This window comes from Trachinotus anak, unplaced genomic scaffold (assembly GCF_046630095.1).
Source record: "Trachinotus anak isolate AG129_WGS33_773 ecotype Australia unplaced genomic scaffold, CSIRO_AGI_Tana_v1 ptg000025l, whole genome shotgun sequence".
Classification (NCBI taxonomy): domain Eukaryota; kingdom Metazoa; phylum Chordata; class Actinopteri; order Carangiformes; family Carangidae; genus Trachinotus; species Trachinotus anak.
In genome coordinates this window covers 8,596,569-8,615,696 of record NW_027273876.1, presented here as the reverse complement: position 1 = coordinate 8,615,696, position 19,128 = coordinate 8,596,569, and the positions used below count along the sequence as shown (strand labels likewise).

At 40.1% G+C, this 19,128-nt stretch overlaps 1 protein-coding gene across 2 annotated transcripts in view; it reads right to left on the bottom strand.

The window, feature by feature from the left end:
- LOC139608756 (disks large homolog 5-like) overlaps nt 1-17,578 on the bottom strand; it is a 33,789-nt gene extending 16,211 nt beyond the window's left edge. The window contains exons 1-14 of one of the 2 annotated variants that reach the window (XM_071462803.1): nt 16,832-17,578; nt 10,758-10,826; nt 9,805-9,973; nt 9,292-9,435; nt 7,688-7,871; nt 5,474-5,730; nt 4,782-5,094; nt 3,737-3,967; nt 2,215-2,399; nt 1,944-2,069; nt 1,540-1,672; nt 1,292-1,416; nt 689-864; nt 374-477 (exon numbers count right to left, since the gene is read on the bottom strand). In XM_071462803.1, the coding sequence (XP_071318904.1) occupies nt 374-477; nt 689-864; nt 1,292-1,416; nt 1,540-1,672; nt 1,944-2,069; nt 2,215-2,399; nt 3,737-3,967; nt 4,782-5,094; nt 5,474-5,730; nt 7,688-7,871; nt 9,292-9,435; nt 9,805-9,973; nt 10,758-10,826; nt 16,832-17,129 (2,514 nt within the window). In that variant the 5' untranslated portion in view covers nt 17,130-17,578. The remainder of the gene's footprint in view (nt 1-373; nt 478-688; nt 865-1,291; nt 1,417-1,539; nt 1,673-1,943; nt 2,070-2,214; nt 2,400-3,736; nt 3,968-4,781; nt 5,095-5,473; nt 5,731-7,687; nt 7,872-9,291; nt 9,436-9,804; nt 9,974-10,757; nt 10,827-16,831) is intronic. The other variant, XM_071462804.1, reaches the window with a different exon arrangement.
- Between the last annotated feature and the right edge of the window lie 1,550 nt (nt 17,579-19,128).

The window sequence follows — 19,128 nt, the reverse complement described above, 5'->3', positions numbered from 1 at the left end:
AAGCAAATCACAGAAAGGACAACGTACTACAACATGACAGATACACCGCTTTGCAAAGGCCTCTGTATAAGAATCCCAAAATTCACTAATTCATTATGAGCGATCAGTTGTGGTGATCTAAAATAAATTTGCATGTGAATTTGTAAATAATTTGTAAATGATTCACAATGCATACTGATGTTGGTGTAGTGTAGATTTGTGACACAAGTCAGATTTGTGACAAGTTCAGCATGCTTGTTGATTTAAACAGAAGATGCCTGTGGTCAGTAGAGAGCACTAGAGGCCAGTGTCAATGCCTAACAGCTGTCTCATGGCTTTAAATGAGAATAATCACTTTCCATGTAACAATAATGTTTTTGGGCTGTAAACTCACAGCTAACAGCCTGTCACCAACAGTAAGAGTGCAGTCTCTAGAAGCCGGACTGCCGGGAGCCAACATGGCAACAAACACTCCGCTTTCCAGGCCTATGCCACTTTCTGAGAGGTGAGACAGAGAGAATGAGAAATCATATTTATGTTAATCATCCAAAATCACAAGCAGATATATAGCTAAGCACCTGTCAATTCAACTTATAATCTTGCAATAAATTTACTCATCAGTATTTTTTGTAATTGTCTTTAGTTGATTTAGTTTATAGCAGGAGTTGTAATGGCAGCCATTATTTCTGAATTGGAGCTAGAAGCTGACCTTTGTGTCCAGCCAGGTTTATCTGGATTGGAGTAACAATCCGTCCCCCGAGTGACTTCCTTCTGCGAACCACCATATTGATCACCCCCTCTCCGCTCAGCACTGCTTTGATCACCTGCTTCCTGTCCTTATTAGTCAGGTCCACATCATTAATTTTCAACAACCAATCGTTCACCCTGTGCAGAGAGAACAGAGAGATGATTTGATGAATAAAGAAAAAAATGAAAAAATTATAATAAGGACACAAAGACAATGTAGAAGTGAATATCAAACATCAATACTTCCTGAGTACTAATCGAAAAGTGTTGGGTATCGTTGAATTTTTAGGCTTGTTTGATTTTTCTTCTGTAATGAATTTTATCTTGATGTAAAATGAGGATACTTTTATAATATTAGACAATAATTTATATACAGGTAAAGACACCACACTGAGTAGTTAAGCATATTTTGTTAAAAAAAAAAAAAGTTAAAAAATGTTTATATTCTGCATACAAAAGTATAAAAAAATATTTTGTTTTGGCATCCAACTAAACCTCAGGTGTTTACCCAGTGATAATAAAATGTGCTTTATTAACTAAGGTGGCAAAGCAGGGAGACATTTACCTTAATCTTCCTTCAGCAATACTTCCTTTATCCACCTTACTGACAAATATACCACAGTCTCCAGGTAAATAGGGATCATTTACCCCTTCAGCAATATCAAACCCAAGTGCTTTCAAATCCATGTCCTGAGAAAAGACAAAACATTATAAGTACCAAAACCTTTTCACTGTATATTGAGCCTTTATTTTTTCAAAGGAAATTTACTGAAAATGCTTTAGAGACAATGTTAAGGTCACAGAGGCTCTTACTCTGTGCTTCTCAAATTCAACAACTTCCGTCTCCCACTCCATTGAGTCTGTGTCGATGGCTGAATCATGTGAACTGTGAGCCATTAACTGACGAAACCTTGCCTCCTCCTCTAACTGGTCCTCCATCTTTTCTCTGCAGCAAACATAAAATATCAGTCTCTTGAATTAGTTTAGTCACATTTGGGTGCAATCTGAACTTTGCTCAGTCTGTGACATGATTTCTCCACCAGGTGGCACCAAAGATCTGGTGTGAAATCTGCATCCTGGATGCCCATACAAGAGGAGAAAAAGCTCTTATACAAGGGGAATTTAAAAAACGGCATTCAAGTTTTAAACCTAAATATAGAGCGGATGGCATAAGCCGGGCAAGAGGTACCAAAAAAAAGCGTGGAGGAATGACTCACTTTAGTTCTTTGAGTTCCCGCGCAGCATCGTTCTTCTGCTTCCTCGTGTCATCCAGATTCCTCAGAGCATCTGCCAGATCACTCACGGCTCTGTCCCTCTCTCGCCTCAGGTTGTCACATAGCGTGCTGACAGAAGCACACATTTTCATAAGGCGGCACACAAAATGTAAACAAGTCTATTTTAGTCGAAGTCTCTCTTCACCAACATGCAATGTTAATATAAGATATTTCCACATAACAAACACAGCGATCTTTTGAGCCACTTCCTTACCGTATGCTCTCCCTCTCTGCCACTATCTTGTCCCTCTCCTGAAAGGCCCAGTCCCGTCGACACTTGGCCACCTCAGCCTCCTGCAGGGCCTCCTTCAGCTCCTGAGAGATGGCCTCGTACTGCTTCCTCAGCATCTCGATCTCCTTGTTGGCTCGCTCCATGTCCACAGTGGCAGAGTCTTGTTTCTGGAGGAGTTGTAGCATAGTTAAGATAGTGAATATAAGTGTTGGGAGGATGTAGGCAGATAAATATGTGAAATGATAGTTATGATAGAAACAATGTGAAGGACTTTGATTCATTTCATCATTTAGAAATGAAGTGTTTTCCCATCAACAAATAGTTTTGCTCCATTGCATTTATGAGTCACTTGAGTCTCGACAGCATTTGCTCAGCAGGGATCATGATACACAAGCACACACACAGAGTTGTCTGACACTAAGTTGAACCTAGTTAAACTTTTGCTGCAACACATTGTTACAGCACCCGGCATCTCTCCACATTTGCAAATCAAATCTATGCAAACACAAATATTCCTCGTGATACCCTGAGTGGTGTCATTCTTTGTTTAATCTTGTAATTGTTGTCCATGGCAACTTTGCAGAGATGAACTCTTGTCTCGTGGTATCATAAGCAGTTGTGCAGTGTGTTGGTGTGTTCAGGCTTCAAACCCATTGATGCATTGCTTAAACATGACTTCCAGGACTGTTTTTTAATTTTCTCACTTGTGTATGTAGCGACACATCCACTCCAATGATGCCACTTGCATTTGTAAATGCAGCCTGAAGGTTTTACTAGATGCCTTTAAGGAAAAAGGATTTGCATTTAGTGCATTATGAGTTTAGAGAAATTTTCAAAAGAAGACAACCCAACTTAATTCACTCAAGATGATATTTTTCATCATGTTTAACCATAAACACCTAAAATAAATTGGTGCAAACTAAAAAGCAGCTTTCACGCATGACGTTTTGTCAAGGTAGTTTAAAGCGTAACAGTCATAGATTGGATTAGGTGGTGTGGTTTGAAGTGGGTCAGAAATAGTATAATGAATGTGCATTTCACAAAAAGTGCTTTTGTATCTGTAGCACATGCTGTCTCTCCCTCTTTCTTTTAATAACTGTACAGCAAGGACACAGTCAAGTGTAGAGAGAACATTAATTAAGTTCAAAGCTGAATTAATTCCATTAGTCTATACTGTACCGTTGTTAAGGTTAATCATCCATTTTCAGATGCAGCACAGTTTTCTTGTGCACTTCAAAGTCAGACAGAACCTTTTCACTGTAATTGCTGGTAATTTTCTAATGCAGGAATCTCTGGGCTTTCACCACAATTAATCTGACAATCACACTAAAACATAGTGTGATGGCTGATACACACATCTCTCAACAAAATCAATGTGTGGAAACCCGCCAGCTGCCGAAAAAAACATTACTACTACTATATGAGATGGGATGAAGGGATTATTGTCAGAGGAATAAATCAATCCCTCCATTTGTAATGATAAATCTCCCGTCTGTCTGGCTACCTGTCTGGCCTGGTAATACTCTCGCAGCAGCTGGTCCCTCTGGATGATGGCCTCTGTCCTCTCCTTGCGGGCCACGTCCCTCTCCTCGCGCACCGTCTCGATGTCCTTGCAGGCCTGGCTCAGTTCTTTCTGGGCCTCGGCCTTGTCCTTCACCTCGTGGCAGTATTTCTCCAGCAGCTCGTTCTTTTCACAGATGGCCCGGTCCCTGTCCACCAGTGCTGATGCCAACTCCTTCATGTCACAAAAACACATTAGCGGTGGGTGTTAGAGATTAAAAATAAATACTAACTTTCCAAATTTCACATTCCACTGCAACAAAAAAAACCCCAAAAAAACCAACAAATTTTTATTTTTGAGGAGAATTTCAATGTCTGTTTTTAATTTTCATTTGTAATATAATTTATTTTGTGTTGCTTCTTCTGCTGTACCTGCTCCTTTGGCCTGTTTCTTGTGCAGAAGTGTCGCTGGAATTTCCCCCTCAGGGATCAATAAAATCTTATCTCATTTCATTGATTAAAAGGCTCTACCGACAGCAAACTTCCTCTAAGGGGAATAACTAAGGATTATAAAGACTGTTCTCTTCAAGCACATCTTTTTTTTTTTTAATGGCCATTTTGGGTTTTGTTTATTGGCTAGCCGACTCGTCCTGAACTGCAGCCTTTCATAACCAATGATGACACATGATTACTTTTAACCCAGCCTCAATAAACTTTGGGTGTTGCCAAAACAAACAATGACAGCAGTGATAACCAGCTTACCAGTAACTATATTTGTAACTTAGATATTATGCAATAAGGTATTCGTCATCAACAAATGCAAATTTCCTCACAGTGTGTCTACTAAGGGATTACCTTATTTTGACTTATCATCAGATTTACTTTTTATTTACCATACATATAATACAGCATGAAAAGTAGTTTTGTAAATTTGACGCAATGATCATGAATTCTGTGTGCTTCAAATATAATCCAAATAGGACCAACTGTTCTCTCAGTTCTCAGTGTAAAATAGGGATGAATCATTGAATTTCTCATTTCTCGGTTACCTGCCGGAGAGCCTCCAGCTCCTCGTTGGCCACCCGTCTCTCTGAGGAAGTGTTCTTCAGCTTGGCCTCTGCCATCTCCAGCCCAGTCTGAAGCCTGTCCACTTCTTTAATCACTTGGTCCCTCTCACTCATGATCAGACGGTACTCGCTGATTACTGAGTCCCGCTCCTCCTTGTATTTCTCACAATCCTTCGCTGCCTTGAGCTGCTGGGTCTTCAGCCGTGTCGTCTCTGACTGCAGCCGCTCCATCTCTCGCTGCAGCTCCTTGTTCTGGGCTGCGGCCTTGGACAGTTCCTGCTGCGTGCTGTCAAACCTGTACCAGAGAGAATATTTAGTGTGTTTTACAGCTCTTTCAAAATTTTTACCCTTTGCAGATTAATATGCTCTGTGTTGTACAAAAATACAACTAGTAAGGCCAGAGACAGGCAAAAACCAAGCTTGAAGTTTTAGAGTCATAGAGGAAAAGTTAAAATGGGAAAACATCTGCCCATCTGCAAAGCTTCATCTGGCTTGGATTAAGACCGTTTTAAGTACTGCGCAGATTTGACCTTGGCATTAAACTCAAATACTGAGTTTGTAGCAAAGTTTGCTGCAACTGCTGTTAATCCTTTGACTTTTTACAGCTGCTGAATGTGTGTGTGCAGCTTTCTAGTGCTGCTGTGTTTCCGTGTCTATGATATTTTCAGCTTTACCTCCTTATAGACGAGGAGTACTGGTGCTGATAGTGGATGGCAGCGTCTCTCTGCTTCAGAAGCATCTCCAGCTGTTTCTGCAGACGGTGGTTGTCCTCCTCTGCCTGGTCCAGGCGACTCAGGTCTGCATTGTGACTGGCTGTTTTCTCGTTGTAGCGCTTCCTCAGAGCCTCGTAGTCACTCTTCATGGCCTCTAACTTGTCCATGGCTGTGTCATACAGCTTATTGAGGACATCAGATGACCCCTCTCTCATCACCTGGAAATGACATCATTCAGGCGACTTACTGAATTAGAGAGGCACAATAACACACCTCATTAGGGGTGCATTTAAATTAGCAGAATAATGATGCTGCCAAACAATGCAATGGACTGTTTCAGTACAATTATATAAGGATGAGATTTGGCCATTCTACAGTTCAGACTGGCCTAAAGTAAATAACCCAGTCTTAAATTAACAGTCTTGGCACAGAAACTTTATCTCTTCAGTAATCAATTAAAGCTAAGGCACTCCACTGTGTGCTGAGATAGCAGGCCAGAGCAAGACTTACTCTACTTTAATGGACAAAGAATACAAAAATAGTTGTGCTTCCTTGTGTTTTTTTGTTAAGACAAGTAGGACTGTCTGCAACTGTTTCCTAGTGCTATGGATAAAAATTTTAAAGAAGTTTAAAAGATGAACAGAACATGAGAGAAAAGATTCCATATTAAGTTTCACAATGTTTGTAAAACCTTGCATGACATACTGTATTTAAAGTTGCATAACACTAATAGTGCTGTCACATCAAACCTGTTTGGTGCAGTTCAAACAAACTCCCAAGTGTTTGCCCATGTGATTCAGTTGGTTCAGGCTGCTGTGAAAGGTGTCATTTGAACTCTGATGTGGTTTGAACTGCACACAGACCAGGTAAAGAAAAGGTGAGTCTCAGTCTGCTTCCAGCTAGACTCTGTGCAGTTTGTTTGTGGTGTGAACACAAACAAAATAACCACAGGATTGTGTGAGAACAGCTAAGGGATATTCAAGTTCAACTACAGTTACATTTTCTTTATCCATGTGCTGATCTGCCAATAAGGAACCTCAGGGCATTCTGGTGGTTTGGTGGTTTATATAACCATATCATTCACAGTTCAATTTTGGACCTTTGTTGCATATCATATGCCCCTATCTCCCCCCATATTTCCTGTCTGCCTCTGTGCTGTCAACTAAAAGTAAAAATTCCCCGAAAAAAATCTTAAAACAAAAAACAACCCAAGAAAGAGGAAGCAATCTGTATAATTATAGGAGATCATCTGGCACAGCGCATGAGTGCAGGACTTTGCCTGAAACATTAGAAAGTGAAAAGTGCTTGTGCTTCTATCTGACTCAATTTATTTTGGCAATTCTTCAAAAAAATGACCACACAACTATCATTGACAATAATAATAATATGGTGCAGGACGCCTTGCTTTGTCTTGACTCTGTCTGTCTGTCATTTATTACATATGAGACCAATTTGCGGTCTTGCCCAAAAATGATCATAATAACCTTTATTGATTTATTTTATTTTTGCTTTTTCTAGAACAGCAAATAGAAAAAAAAGCCAAAGGACAAACAAAGGACACATTCCACACGAGAGAAAGTACAGTATGTAGTATGTCACTGGCATTTAACAACTACATAATAAAGACTGCCTTTGGACTGACATCACTGAGCTAATTTGATTCCTAATTTGACTGACGCTGAACAGTAGTTTAACTTATGATGACACAAACTCTGGAGACAATGAGGCATGTATCCTTCCTATCAAAGAGCCACGTAAGACATTCCCCTTGCTTATGTAAGGTATTGCTAACATTTAATGATCTGACCTTCTGACTGCAGTGAGGCCGAATACATGTCAGATGGCAGAACAGTGGAAGACACAGGTTGAGTCATTTGTCTAATTTGAAAGTATGTTTTGATCGATGGAGACATGGGAGGACCGACTGTCTGACCCCATTTCTCTATGATGTCGTTCTCTTGGAAGTAATGGTCACAGAGAGGGAAACAAATTGATTTGTCTCAAATGTCAAGATCCAAATGATTGCATCTCAAGGGCACTCACAGATGGACACAAGCATCCAAGTAGTACTGTGTGTGGAGACGGTATGCACCTCTTTATATTCGTGAAAGCATTCGTTCTCATATGTAGGTGTATAAGCATTAATGCAGAAGGGATTGTCGGTTGCACAGGTACCTGTTGGTGCAGCATCCTCATATCAGCCACCTCTCTCTGGTCTTCATCATGCAGTCTCCTCAGCTCCTCGCAAGCCTGCTTTACGTGGTTGTGCTCCCTGACCAGCTGGATGTTGTCCTGTCTCACTGCCTCCAGCTCATCTTTCAGTTGGGCGTGCTCGCTCGCCAGACGGCTGTGCAGCGTGCTGAGGAGATACCACCACAAGAACCATCATACCGGGGGCGCTGCCAGCCAGGCTTCAAATCAGGTTTATAGCACTTGTAGCCAGGCAAAAATATAACGATGCCTTATGAGCCACAACGAGATGACGTCCATTCACAAAGCAGACCTAAGTTGTCTGGACCAGGCAGAGGAGGACAACAAGGGCAACAAGTGCACAACTGATCATTTTCAAATAATATAGATTTTTTTCAATTTTTTATTTTTAAGAGGATGTCATGAAAAAAATTCCCAGCTGTGCATATTGCTCATTTATTATATGTTACTTATTGCTTATAGATATTGTATTTGTGATGCGTTATGAGTTTGTGTCTTTCTATTCTGATATGCTTATTTACTGCTTACATCCGTACCATGAATAAAAATCTAACCAAACCAATAAATAGAAAACGAAATCTAGGCTTCTAGGGAGGTCTTTGTAGCCTGAGGGTACTTAAGAGCTCTCTCACTCCATAGTTAGATACTGTGGAATAAAATAATTATGTTATAATTACTTTCATGCTGATATTACCACTACAAACAGCCTCTTATGTAATACTGCTTAACTCGTAACTGTAAAAACATGAATCACTAAGAGGACCAATAAAATCCTCTGTGATTACTGAATGCTAATGCTTGCCTATGTGTTAAGTGACTTATTGATCTAAGTACAATTCATTGGTCAGACATGAATGTTCTTTCCCATTCAACAGAGGATGGTGTTTAGTGTCAATGGATAAGGACAGTAATAAATAAAGACTTTCTCTTATGTGCAAACAGGGCCCAGAAGGAGAGGCTTAAACATGGCAATAATCCTTCATCTGTCTGTTTGCATTGGGGCCAGATGTTGGTGTCTTTGGAGACACTATGGCATCATTAAATCACACAAATGGACCAGCCTCCCCGTCATGTCAACTCACCACAGCTTATTTCATGGGACAACAAATGCATTATCCTCATGGCACAGATGCCGTGCCATGAAAAAACAGGGTTCAGATGATGATTACAGAGCATGCTTTGACATGAACCCTTCAAGAAGGGCATTACATATAGAGAAGTAAATCAGTTTCTAGACACAACCTTTGGTCTGAAAAGACAACTCAGGATTTATTTATAACAGTCTTTTTTTTTTAAAAGAAAAACAATCAAAAAGATGAAATTAAATTGATGAAGGGATGCAAGGATTTTTTCATGGCTTAACTCATCAGCTTTTGGACTGGTATAAAGGCTTCATCCCTATTACTCTCACAAAAATAAAATCTGTTCTATGCAATCTGCTGTGAATATGACAGAGGAGTAACTGAATACCAGCTAAAACCCCGCAGGCCGAGTGGCAATGCATATAGCACAAATGCGCTGGCTGTTAAAAAATTTACAAAAAGCCCTGTAGTAGGCTTTCCACTCACTGGTAGAAGTCTGCTTTCTTCACAGCCTCCTCGCACCTCTTCAGGGTGGTGCTGTGCTGGTTCTGCAGGGATTGCAGGTCTGCCATCGCCTTCATGCACTGCAGCTTTAGACGCTCATAGTCATGACCTGCTTTTGAGTTTGGTCTATTTCACACAGAGCGAAGAAGGGAGACAAAAATGCGTCTAAATTGAGTTTCAAGATGCCACATGGGAGGATGATAGAAGTATAATCAGAATAAACATCATACAAACTTTGTGCTCATGAGAACTCAGGGGAAGACAGGTACCATTAAAACTGTATGCTCATCCCTTGTTTTACAGAGTGAAGCAAATTTTAAAACAATGTTGCATCACGTACAACCTTAGCTTACTTGTATTTTTGTTGCTTTTAAAAGGTGAACAAGGCAAAAAGCCTCGATTCACTGAGTGCAGGTACACACAGGATCACTGCACCTTTCTGTAAATGTTTGTTTTGGAAAACAGGCAGTAAGGCGCATGAGATCAGAACAGTACCTGCAGTCATCGAAGGTGGTTCCAGGCGAAGAGAGAGCCAGACGTTTGCGCAGTTCGTCCCTCTCGCGGGTCACATGTCTGAGCTGGAACAGAACTGTCTCCATCTTCTCGTTCACCTGGTGGCTGTCCATGTGGGCCGGCGGAGGGGAGGAGGCTTGAGCAGGCGTACCTGTGTGAGTCAGCATGTCACTGGTGGCATGTGCCGTTCAAAAAGCTCAAAAGATGGGGGTGTTAGCGCAGCCCCCCGATTTCTTTAACTTGTGTGTTTTCACAGAACTCTCACCCATGTTCTTTAACAACTTTTTACCGAAAACCTGGAGAATTAACAAGACAAAATTAAATTAAGGGCAAAAGACTTGTGTAATTGAAAGGTTCAATAGTCTCAGACTGAACTTGGTCTAAATATTAACCAATCATAAGCAAGAGCTACTGGACCAAAAATCTACCCATTCATTTACAGTAAGTTACAAGGAAACGCCTCAGCTATTATTCTACTGTATCATTTTTAATCATTGTTTGTGATTTTGAACCAGAAGAAATCTGTTTAATATTCTACCTCACTGTTTTACTCATTAACCTCAGTGCTTGTGACATAGAAATCCCCCCAGTGACACAAATCAAAGTTTCCCTTTCAGTGGCATGGACCAGTCAAATCCTCTCTCGCTCAGAGAATGACTAAATGAAACAGGTCTGTGTGTGTGTGTGCGTGTGTGTGTCTGTGTGTGTGTGCATGTGTTTGGGGGTAGAGGGTTTCTAAATCCTTCTCACATCTGTGTAATCACTTGCATGTGCTCAGAGTCTAAACAGGCAGCAACCAATGACTGACTGTTATTTATAACACTGTGGTCAGTTCCTTAGAACACACTCATTGTGTTTTTTTTCCAGGAAGATCGTGTTTTCTTATGACATTTCTACACCTGACACCTGAACACCACCATGAGCACCACACTCACCTAAGCTGCTCAGAGAGCTGCTGCTTTCCGAGTCTGACGGCATGGTGGACAAGACGCTGTAAGTGGACCCTGCGGGGCAAACAAAAACATTAAAGTCAGCTTGGAGTGTACTCGACCATGTCTGCATTATAGTTAGATGATTATCTCCCGCATTGTATGGTACATCAAGGCTCTGCAGCTTGGGTTACATTCAGGGGCCTTTACTGAAAAAAGGCCAGCTGGAGGCATAATAAGGTGGGACTTTCCCCAACTTGGGATGACGGGCCTGTGGGCTGACAGCAGAGTGTGGCTAATTATCAGTTGGGCAGGGAGCTTGAATACTGACTAGCCAGGGCCCCAAAGAGGCTGCAGCCTCAGAGCTTCTCCTTTTATCTCCTCTGACAACATCACACAGTCCCCCCCTGTGAAAGCCCCGTCTTTTATAGCCTACAGTGATTCATAATTAACTGTACAGAAAGAAAGCCTGAGTACAACACTGTAACTATTATGGAGAAGATAGTGTTATTTGCAAATACGGTGGAAAAATAATTTCTGAAGAGAATATCAAAGCCTGAAACTAAGAACTGTTTTCATCATTGGTAAAACTGATGATTATTTTTCCAGTTAATCGATAAAACCACTATGCGTAGAATCGTGTTACAGCATCTTTCATATAACTCTGATGGCATATGTTTCTGTAGAGAAATTAGATACTCATGAGAAAAAGTGGTGTAGAGTGGGGCCAAATTATGCTGGAGAAGAACTAGTTTATACGTGTTGAGGTGTACATTGGATCAGAAATCCTACAGATCTTAAAGTCATTTAGAAACCCTGTCTACATTGTATAGTTTATACACCAGAGCACTAAGAATTTTATTTTTCATCCACAAAAATGTTCCACTCAGGACATATCAGGGTCGTAATTCTCCTTCAAAACTGTTTAGGAGCTTCTTATCAGAGATGTTTGTTTCACTGTATTAATGTTCATGTAAAATAGTGAGTATTCACTGATGTATCATCATTAGATTGATTAAAGTCTTTTGGCCACAAAAATCCATTATCCACTGGGTTATAGTTTGAAATTTTCAAAACATACACATAGTGAATAATAATTTAATCTAAAAGAAATGTAAACTGTCCATCACAATTTCCCACATCCCATCTGATCCACTTAATTTGTTCATTTTGTCCAATTAACAGTCAAAACTCAAGGAAGCTCAGCTTATGAGATAAAACCGACAAAAGGCCACTCCTCACATTTGAGAACAAATAACCTGCCAATGTTTGACATTTGGGCTTGACTTAAACTATTAATAGATTATTAAAATTGTTCATGAATGGTTTGTTGGCTCAGTTGTTTCAACACTGCTCCCAACAGTTTCCTCTTTTTGTCAAATATGACTCTAATGAGAATCCTGACACATTTCTACTTGTAAGTGTAACAGACAAAAAAGAATTTTAATGAAGCTTGAGATGTTTAACAGACTGCACAAGTCTTCATCAAACAGCCAGGAGTGCACATTTACTGTGATCTAACTAGGCTGTGGGATGAGCAGCTTAGAGTTCAGTTAAATCAGCAACTTCCAGCCCTGATGTAAAGTCTAGCGCTCAACTCGGAGCAGGAGCATGACAAACGATTCTATTTACCCACGTCCCAGTACTCTAAATCAATCCCTGGCTGGCTGAGTTCCCACTAGCTAAAGGAGACTATGAGTTTGATTAAGACTGGAAGGAGCCCAGCTAACATGGCTCACCCCTCTTTTTCCCAGCAAAGAACTGAAAGAAAAAAAAAGACTGATGTGCCTCAGGAACCGTGGCATCCCATGGATCAAGCTCTCTTTGTTCTCGCTCTAGCTTAAGTTTCCCATGACTCCGTTTGAGTAGAGAGTGTCTCAATGGGCAAGGTTCACTGTGTCATAGCTCACTCACTTTTCTGCTCCGTGAAAGTCATGTGACCGAGACATTGCTGTGGTCTGACCCTGACCACTCAAGTATCTCATTTAGGTTGATTTCTTGGCTACAGTCAGAGCAACTCGGTGCCCTTAGAACATTTCTAACTCACCTAAAACATTCATGTGAACAAGATGGAAAAGGGGAAACTGCCTTTTGTTGGAAAGTTTTGTCTGCAGTGGAACACTATTTGTTTCAGAGCTGAAAACAAGAGCACAAACACTGAGTGGTGACATCATCTAAAATCACATCTATTACTCTGCTCTACTGATAATTACTGAGAAACCTTCTGCGCCTTTTCTTGAAAAAGGGCACATGTCCTTACTCATCTGACAGCTCTACAATAAGTTAAATATACCATCTCATCTCAGGGGGGAACTGACCAGTTAAAGCTGAGATCATTAATTTTGTTATTTACACCTGTGCTTTACCTAGTGCAAAATGTTGCGTGTTGGTAATTGTGTAACACATATACATATTAAATATTATAACATAAGATATAATAATGAAAGTCAGTTATTATGCTTTACGTTTAAATAAATATTTTTAGTCATAATAGTGATGCAGCTCGAGGATTATGTCGATCCTTTGGTTGGACAGGACTCCACTCTGGTGCAGATTTAAAGGTTTCCAGGGGAGAATTCTTAACTAACAAAAGTTATGTTTATATTCAGTGTAACTCGCCAAAACAGACCATGCGTATCACTGACATTCAAAGAACGTGTTGAGGGCATTTCCTTCACCATAAAACATTTGCAAAGCTGATTTTCACAAGTATTCTAAATCCTGTGTTGCATGCATCCATATTTACTTGCTAGCAGCATCCTTCTTCCCTGCCTTTGTTGGTGCATTGCCGCATATCTTGGTGCATTACCATCACCTGTAGATCATTGGAATAATGTGGAAAAAACTCCAAAGGGAACCTCTAAATATCACAACAAATATTGGATGGATTAATTGAATTGGTTCGTCCATGCTCCCCAGACAATTAAAGCAAAGCAACCAGGACTGGTAACATTTGTGGTTCAGAGTGAAATGTCTCGGCAACTGGTGAATGGAGGCATACAATACCCTAACTTTGTGAACTTTGATCCCATGACTATTCAACATCCTGTCAATTTCTTTTTTTCCAAGTATTTTGGTTTATCTAACAGTTTGGGTTTCGTTTGCTAGCATGGCTGTAAACTCTTAGTCTTGTTTCATTAGAAATATCCATTGAAATCTTCCACTATATAAAGTGCAATGCAGCTCAATAATGACAACAAACCAGCCAAAAAAAACTGTACTGAATGTCAATTAAATGCTTGCTGTCTTTATTGACCATGCTAATAGCCAAAGTCCAGCAGAAATATTGGTCTAAACTTATTTCCTCCTTATAAAGAAAACCAGTGCAATAAAGCAGTTTACTCTCCTCCTACCTGACACCCAGTCTTATTTTCCAGTGGCACAGGTCAGCCAAGTGAACACGTCAGTCACAACACACCCTCATGATATGCTGTCGTCATATTATTGTTGTTCAAGAAAAGGTGAGAACAATCTGTAAACAAAAGGTCTCTACTGTCAAGCCCTGAAGCTACAGTTATATAAAACTGTGAAATATCTTTCAATATATCTTTACTTTAAAAAAGCAAGTAAAACCCCCTTGGGTATATACACCTTTTTAAGCACTGTATTGGCATGCATCATATGCACATCAAAGTGAAAATTCATGCAGCTCGGTGATCATTTCAATAAACTACATTTAGCACCTCCGCTGTTGACATCTGATTTTAGAGAACTTGCCTTGGTTAACTAAAAAAAACCTCTCACTCATTAGTATTGTTTTGATTTCAAAGGTGATCCAGCTCTTTCACCCTCTGGGATTCTGGGTGAATGGGAAGTAACAAGATCAGGCTGCTGACAGTGAATATTATTTAAAAACTTAGTCTGTAACAAGCTAATGTTTTCCTGGGGAAAGGCCCTCCTTTTGGCTGTGCAGTGGAGGAACCTGTCTGCCCAGTAGCAGAAAGCGGCTCAGCCCATTTGTGTCCTGTGTGACTACCAACAAGGAGCTGCAGACTACACCAAAGCACTAAGACCAGCCCTGTGTCCCAATGTTCATGTAAAAACCTCTTCAGCAGGAGGAACAGTCTCTACTGAGTATCAGTACTCAGTTTTAGACTTGGTGCACGACTGTGAAATGCAGCGCAAAATGACAAAGATTAGAAAAATTGACTCACTCTGCAGCTTCAGTTCTCTTATAAATAATGAGACAGAATAAATGCATAATTAACACGTCACAATTCAGCTCACCGAGTATGACACAATAACTGACAGTGAACAAAGTAACAACCAATGCAAATATTGCTTTTAAAATGCAAAGGTGTAGCAGAGGTGCTGAGCAGGGACCACGCATGAGTGTGCATGCATTACTACTGCCAAACACTATATATTACATATGAATGAAGGATTTAGTGCTCTGAGTGATATTGAGAAATATTGGGACATAAATCATGACAGGTCCGGCTTATGCTGAATTTGATGATGAATTTATTAGCATCATTAAAAAGTGCAAGAGTATTTCTGTAGCTTTAGAGTTTAGCTGTGAGGAAGAAAAACATTTAGAGGTACGCATCACTAAGGGGAATATTTTTGTGAGCACACTCATATCAGACTGACTGCACTCCAGGAAAGAGTAAAGACATCCCAAAACATTTAGACAGGAGGCGGAGAGATGTGCCATCTTTTCACTGCATCAGCTACAAGCAACTGTTTGTTTTTATGTGAGGAAACAAAATCGTTGGTATCCTGTAGATTAGATGAGGCTGATATAAAAAGGCATGATAGTAGAATTTGTGTTAAGTTAAAAAGTTGACAGTCATGCAAATGTACATTATAGCTATTTCTTGGTTTACCACTAAAAGCGAGGCGGTAGGACACAATGCACTGTAAAGTCAGGCTAATTTTAGGCTACAATAGATTAAGAATTTAATGCAGAACTTCTTAATCTTGGTTTTCACCAAATTAAATTTTGTTTTGAATACATTTTAGTGCAAAAAGCATGTTTTGGATAGTGCTGAAAATGAGTAGACTGTGAATCCATCAGTCAGTCCATGGAAAACTGACTACAATTTTGATAAACATTGAAGTTTCTAGTTGCTAAAATGTGAGGTTTTTGTGGTTTTTCCTCTGTTTTATATTGCGCTAAACTTAGCATCTTTAGATTCTGGACTTGCTTAGACAAAAAAGCAATCTGAAGACATCACTCTGGGCTGAAGGATTTTTGAGGGGCAGTTTTTCAATATTTTCTGACATTTCATAGACCAAACTATTAATTGAGAGAATAATCATTAGTTGCAGTTTGACTGGCAATTTGAGGACATCACCTTGGGGCTTTGTGATTTGTGATGAGAATTTTCAATATTTAACGACATTTTATGAACCAAACAGTTATTAAATGAATTTTTTTTTAAGTATTTTACAGATTCATTGATGGATGATGAATGTAAATGTTAGTTGCAGTTAGTTTTGTTCCAAGACACAAATGAAACTAACAGCTTTCACTGTCCCCTCTATATTTCCTACACATCGCTGCACTGTGTGCAATAACACACATTTATTTCTTCACTCATTCATTTGACTTTGACAGTGGGTTATTGATCCCCCCCACCCCCCACCCCACCACCCCCTCTCTCTCTCTCTCTCTCTCTCTCTCACACACACACACACACACACACACACACACACACACACACACACTTCAGGCAGCCCCAGCTTGTCACTACATCGATTGTTTGAGTCTTTTTAGGTCCATTAAATACTTTCACAACAGGCTATGCAGGCTGTGCTTTTAGTGACATGGCAAAGAAAACAAGCACAGCAGTGTGACTGTAAATAAGCATCAGGTCACATGATTGTGAAGCCCTCTCTCTGTTTATACTTGCCCAAAGGAAAAGTCATGCCCTTCATCAAGTTGTCATATGGTCAATACCCCTAATGTTAGAGCAGGATCGAAAACAGGTTGCATCTTCACCAAATGAAGTATCTAAATACACTATATCACTTCAATAAACCTGCAGATGCCTCCATACTAAGCTACTTTTATATACTGTCCATTGTTAAAGATCAGTTAATTAACATCAGTTAACCCTGTGCTTGCTTCTCACCAGTCGTATGATCCACTGGTCCGATGCCATTCAGGAGCACGGAGTGCAGGTGAGGGTGCGTCTTCTCCAGGGCCGTGCAAAACTCTGCGAAATGGTCTCTGTCCTTACTTATGAGTATCTTCAGGAGGAGGTCCACTTTTTCCGAGCTGGAGGAGCAGCTATGTCCCAGCTCGTAGCGTTCAGACTGACTAAGGGTCCCGCAGTGAGCCAAAACATCTACAACTCGGTCCGCATCTGTTATCGACTCCACCAAGTTCTGGTAACATTTCTCCAGCAACTCTTTATGCTTTGGCTCCATCTCTGCCCCCTCTTCTCCGTTTCGCTCCCCCTCCCCACCACCTTCGCTTTAACCAAACCAGCTTCGGGACAAATCCAGTTTCTAAATCCTGTAGTCAACTTCGCTTCGGACTACTGCCGTGACCCCCCGAAACTATCCCGCTCGGCCCAAATGGGACGGTTTTCAACCCGAATTGGAGGATACACAAGAAGTGGCCATATTTGTTGCCCAAGGCTGTTGACTGCGCTGAGATGACAACACATTTTCCCGACCGCGGCTCCGTCCTTCCCGAGAAAAAAAAAAAAAAAAAAAAGACGCCCCTGCCTCTTTAAGCTCCGCTGCGTGTGCGCTACGAAGACATTGTCGTCCTGAAATCAAGTTCTTGCGACATGTTGGAAAGTGTAAAAACTCTCCAGGAGCGCTCTCTTTCAGGCTGCAAACTCCGCCATGTCTCACTGTCCAAGCGGCTGTAGCCCTGTGCCAATCATATTTCCGTGCAATGGACATTTAAGGTAAACGTGGGCGGGGCTTTGCTTTTAGACGCACCTGGCTCATTCCCATTATGAAAAATATAAGATATGATACTACTATTATATAAGATATAAGGGCCTGCTTCCAGAATATTCTGTTACTGGTTTGTGGTGTTCAGGGGTGGAAAATGAAACATTACAAGTAAAAGCATCGTCACTCAGTTAAAAAAAAAAAAAAAAAAAAAAAGCCCTCCTGTGAATCTCATGCCTCCTTACATGATTATGTAGTTTTTATAGAGCCTTGTGTTGGGAAGTTTAAGATATACTAGTGCATCATATTTAATAAGCTCGTCATGCAACAATTCACTGAAACAATGTTCCTGTGAATTGTTGTGGAGTAGAAGTATAAAGTGGTGGAATGGAAATACTCAAGTAAAGTATAAGTACCTCGGATTTGTACTTGAAATACAGCACTTGAGAAAATGTACTTAATTACATTCCACCACTGTGAAATGTTTTTTTTTTTTTTTTTCTATTTCCCCCCATAACATGTAAAACAGAGTCATACTCAGTGTTTTAGAAATACTGAGGTCATGAGCCTCGAAACTTGTAAAATGTATTTGGGCTTTTCCAATTTCAAGTGAACCATCACCATATCTGGAATGAGATATAAAATATTCACCATTAAACTATATGTTATTAAATGTAAATTGAGTGTGTCCGTGGTTTCAATGGATGAATTGATCGTTGTCCTATAATGCATCTGTATATGTGATAAAATGTCAGATAGAGGTATTTCCATACATATATTTCTTTAGTACATTAGTATGTAGAATATGCTATAGTCAGTTTTTAAGTCCTGTGTGATTAGGTTTAATCATCAAAAAACAGTGGTTCTCAGCCCAGGTGTTGTTACCAAACATGGGGTCACATTGTAGATCTGGGGGTCACAGTCTGCCACAAAATGACATGATTAACAGTAATGTTTTTGGAGTACTAAATGTATTGTTATCATACTGTATGTTTTTATGTGTGTATATATATATATATATATATATACACCATTGTATCTGGTATATATAGGCAACAGTAAATAGTGGCCTAAAATATATAGTGTGTGTTTCTTTTTCTTATAGTAACAAAGCACTAAGCCTTTAAACAGTTGTGTAAATAATACAATCATGTATTTATCGATCTGGTCTTTGCTTCCCAAAGCTTGAGCTGCCCAGTGAATCCAGTTATAGATGCTGCACATTCATTAAGCATCTAATCTAGTGGCTTTCATGTCCAACTCGATCTCTTTTTAGAGCAGATTGTATACCTCCAGATAGTATAGTTGCCTGCCTCTCATCTGGATTGTCCCATGATAAATCTGCCCCACTCTGTGAGCTTTCTTCTGCTCCACATAATCCATCAGATCTCAAAGGAAGGAAGCAGACATCAAAATGAAATCATGTGTAAGATCATCTATGCATTCTAATCTGTAGCCTTAGCACACACGCAAATGAACTAGAGAGATGCTGATTGTGTAAATCTCCTTTGAGCTCATT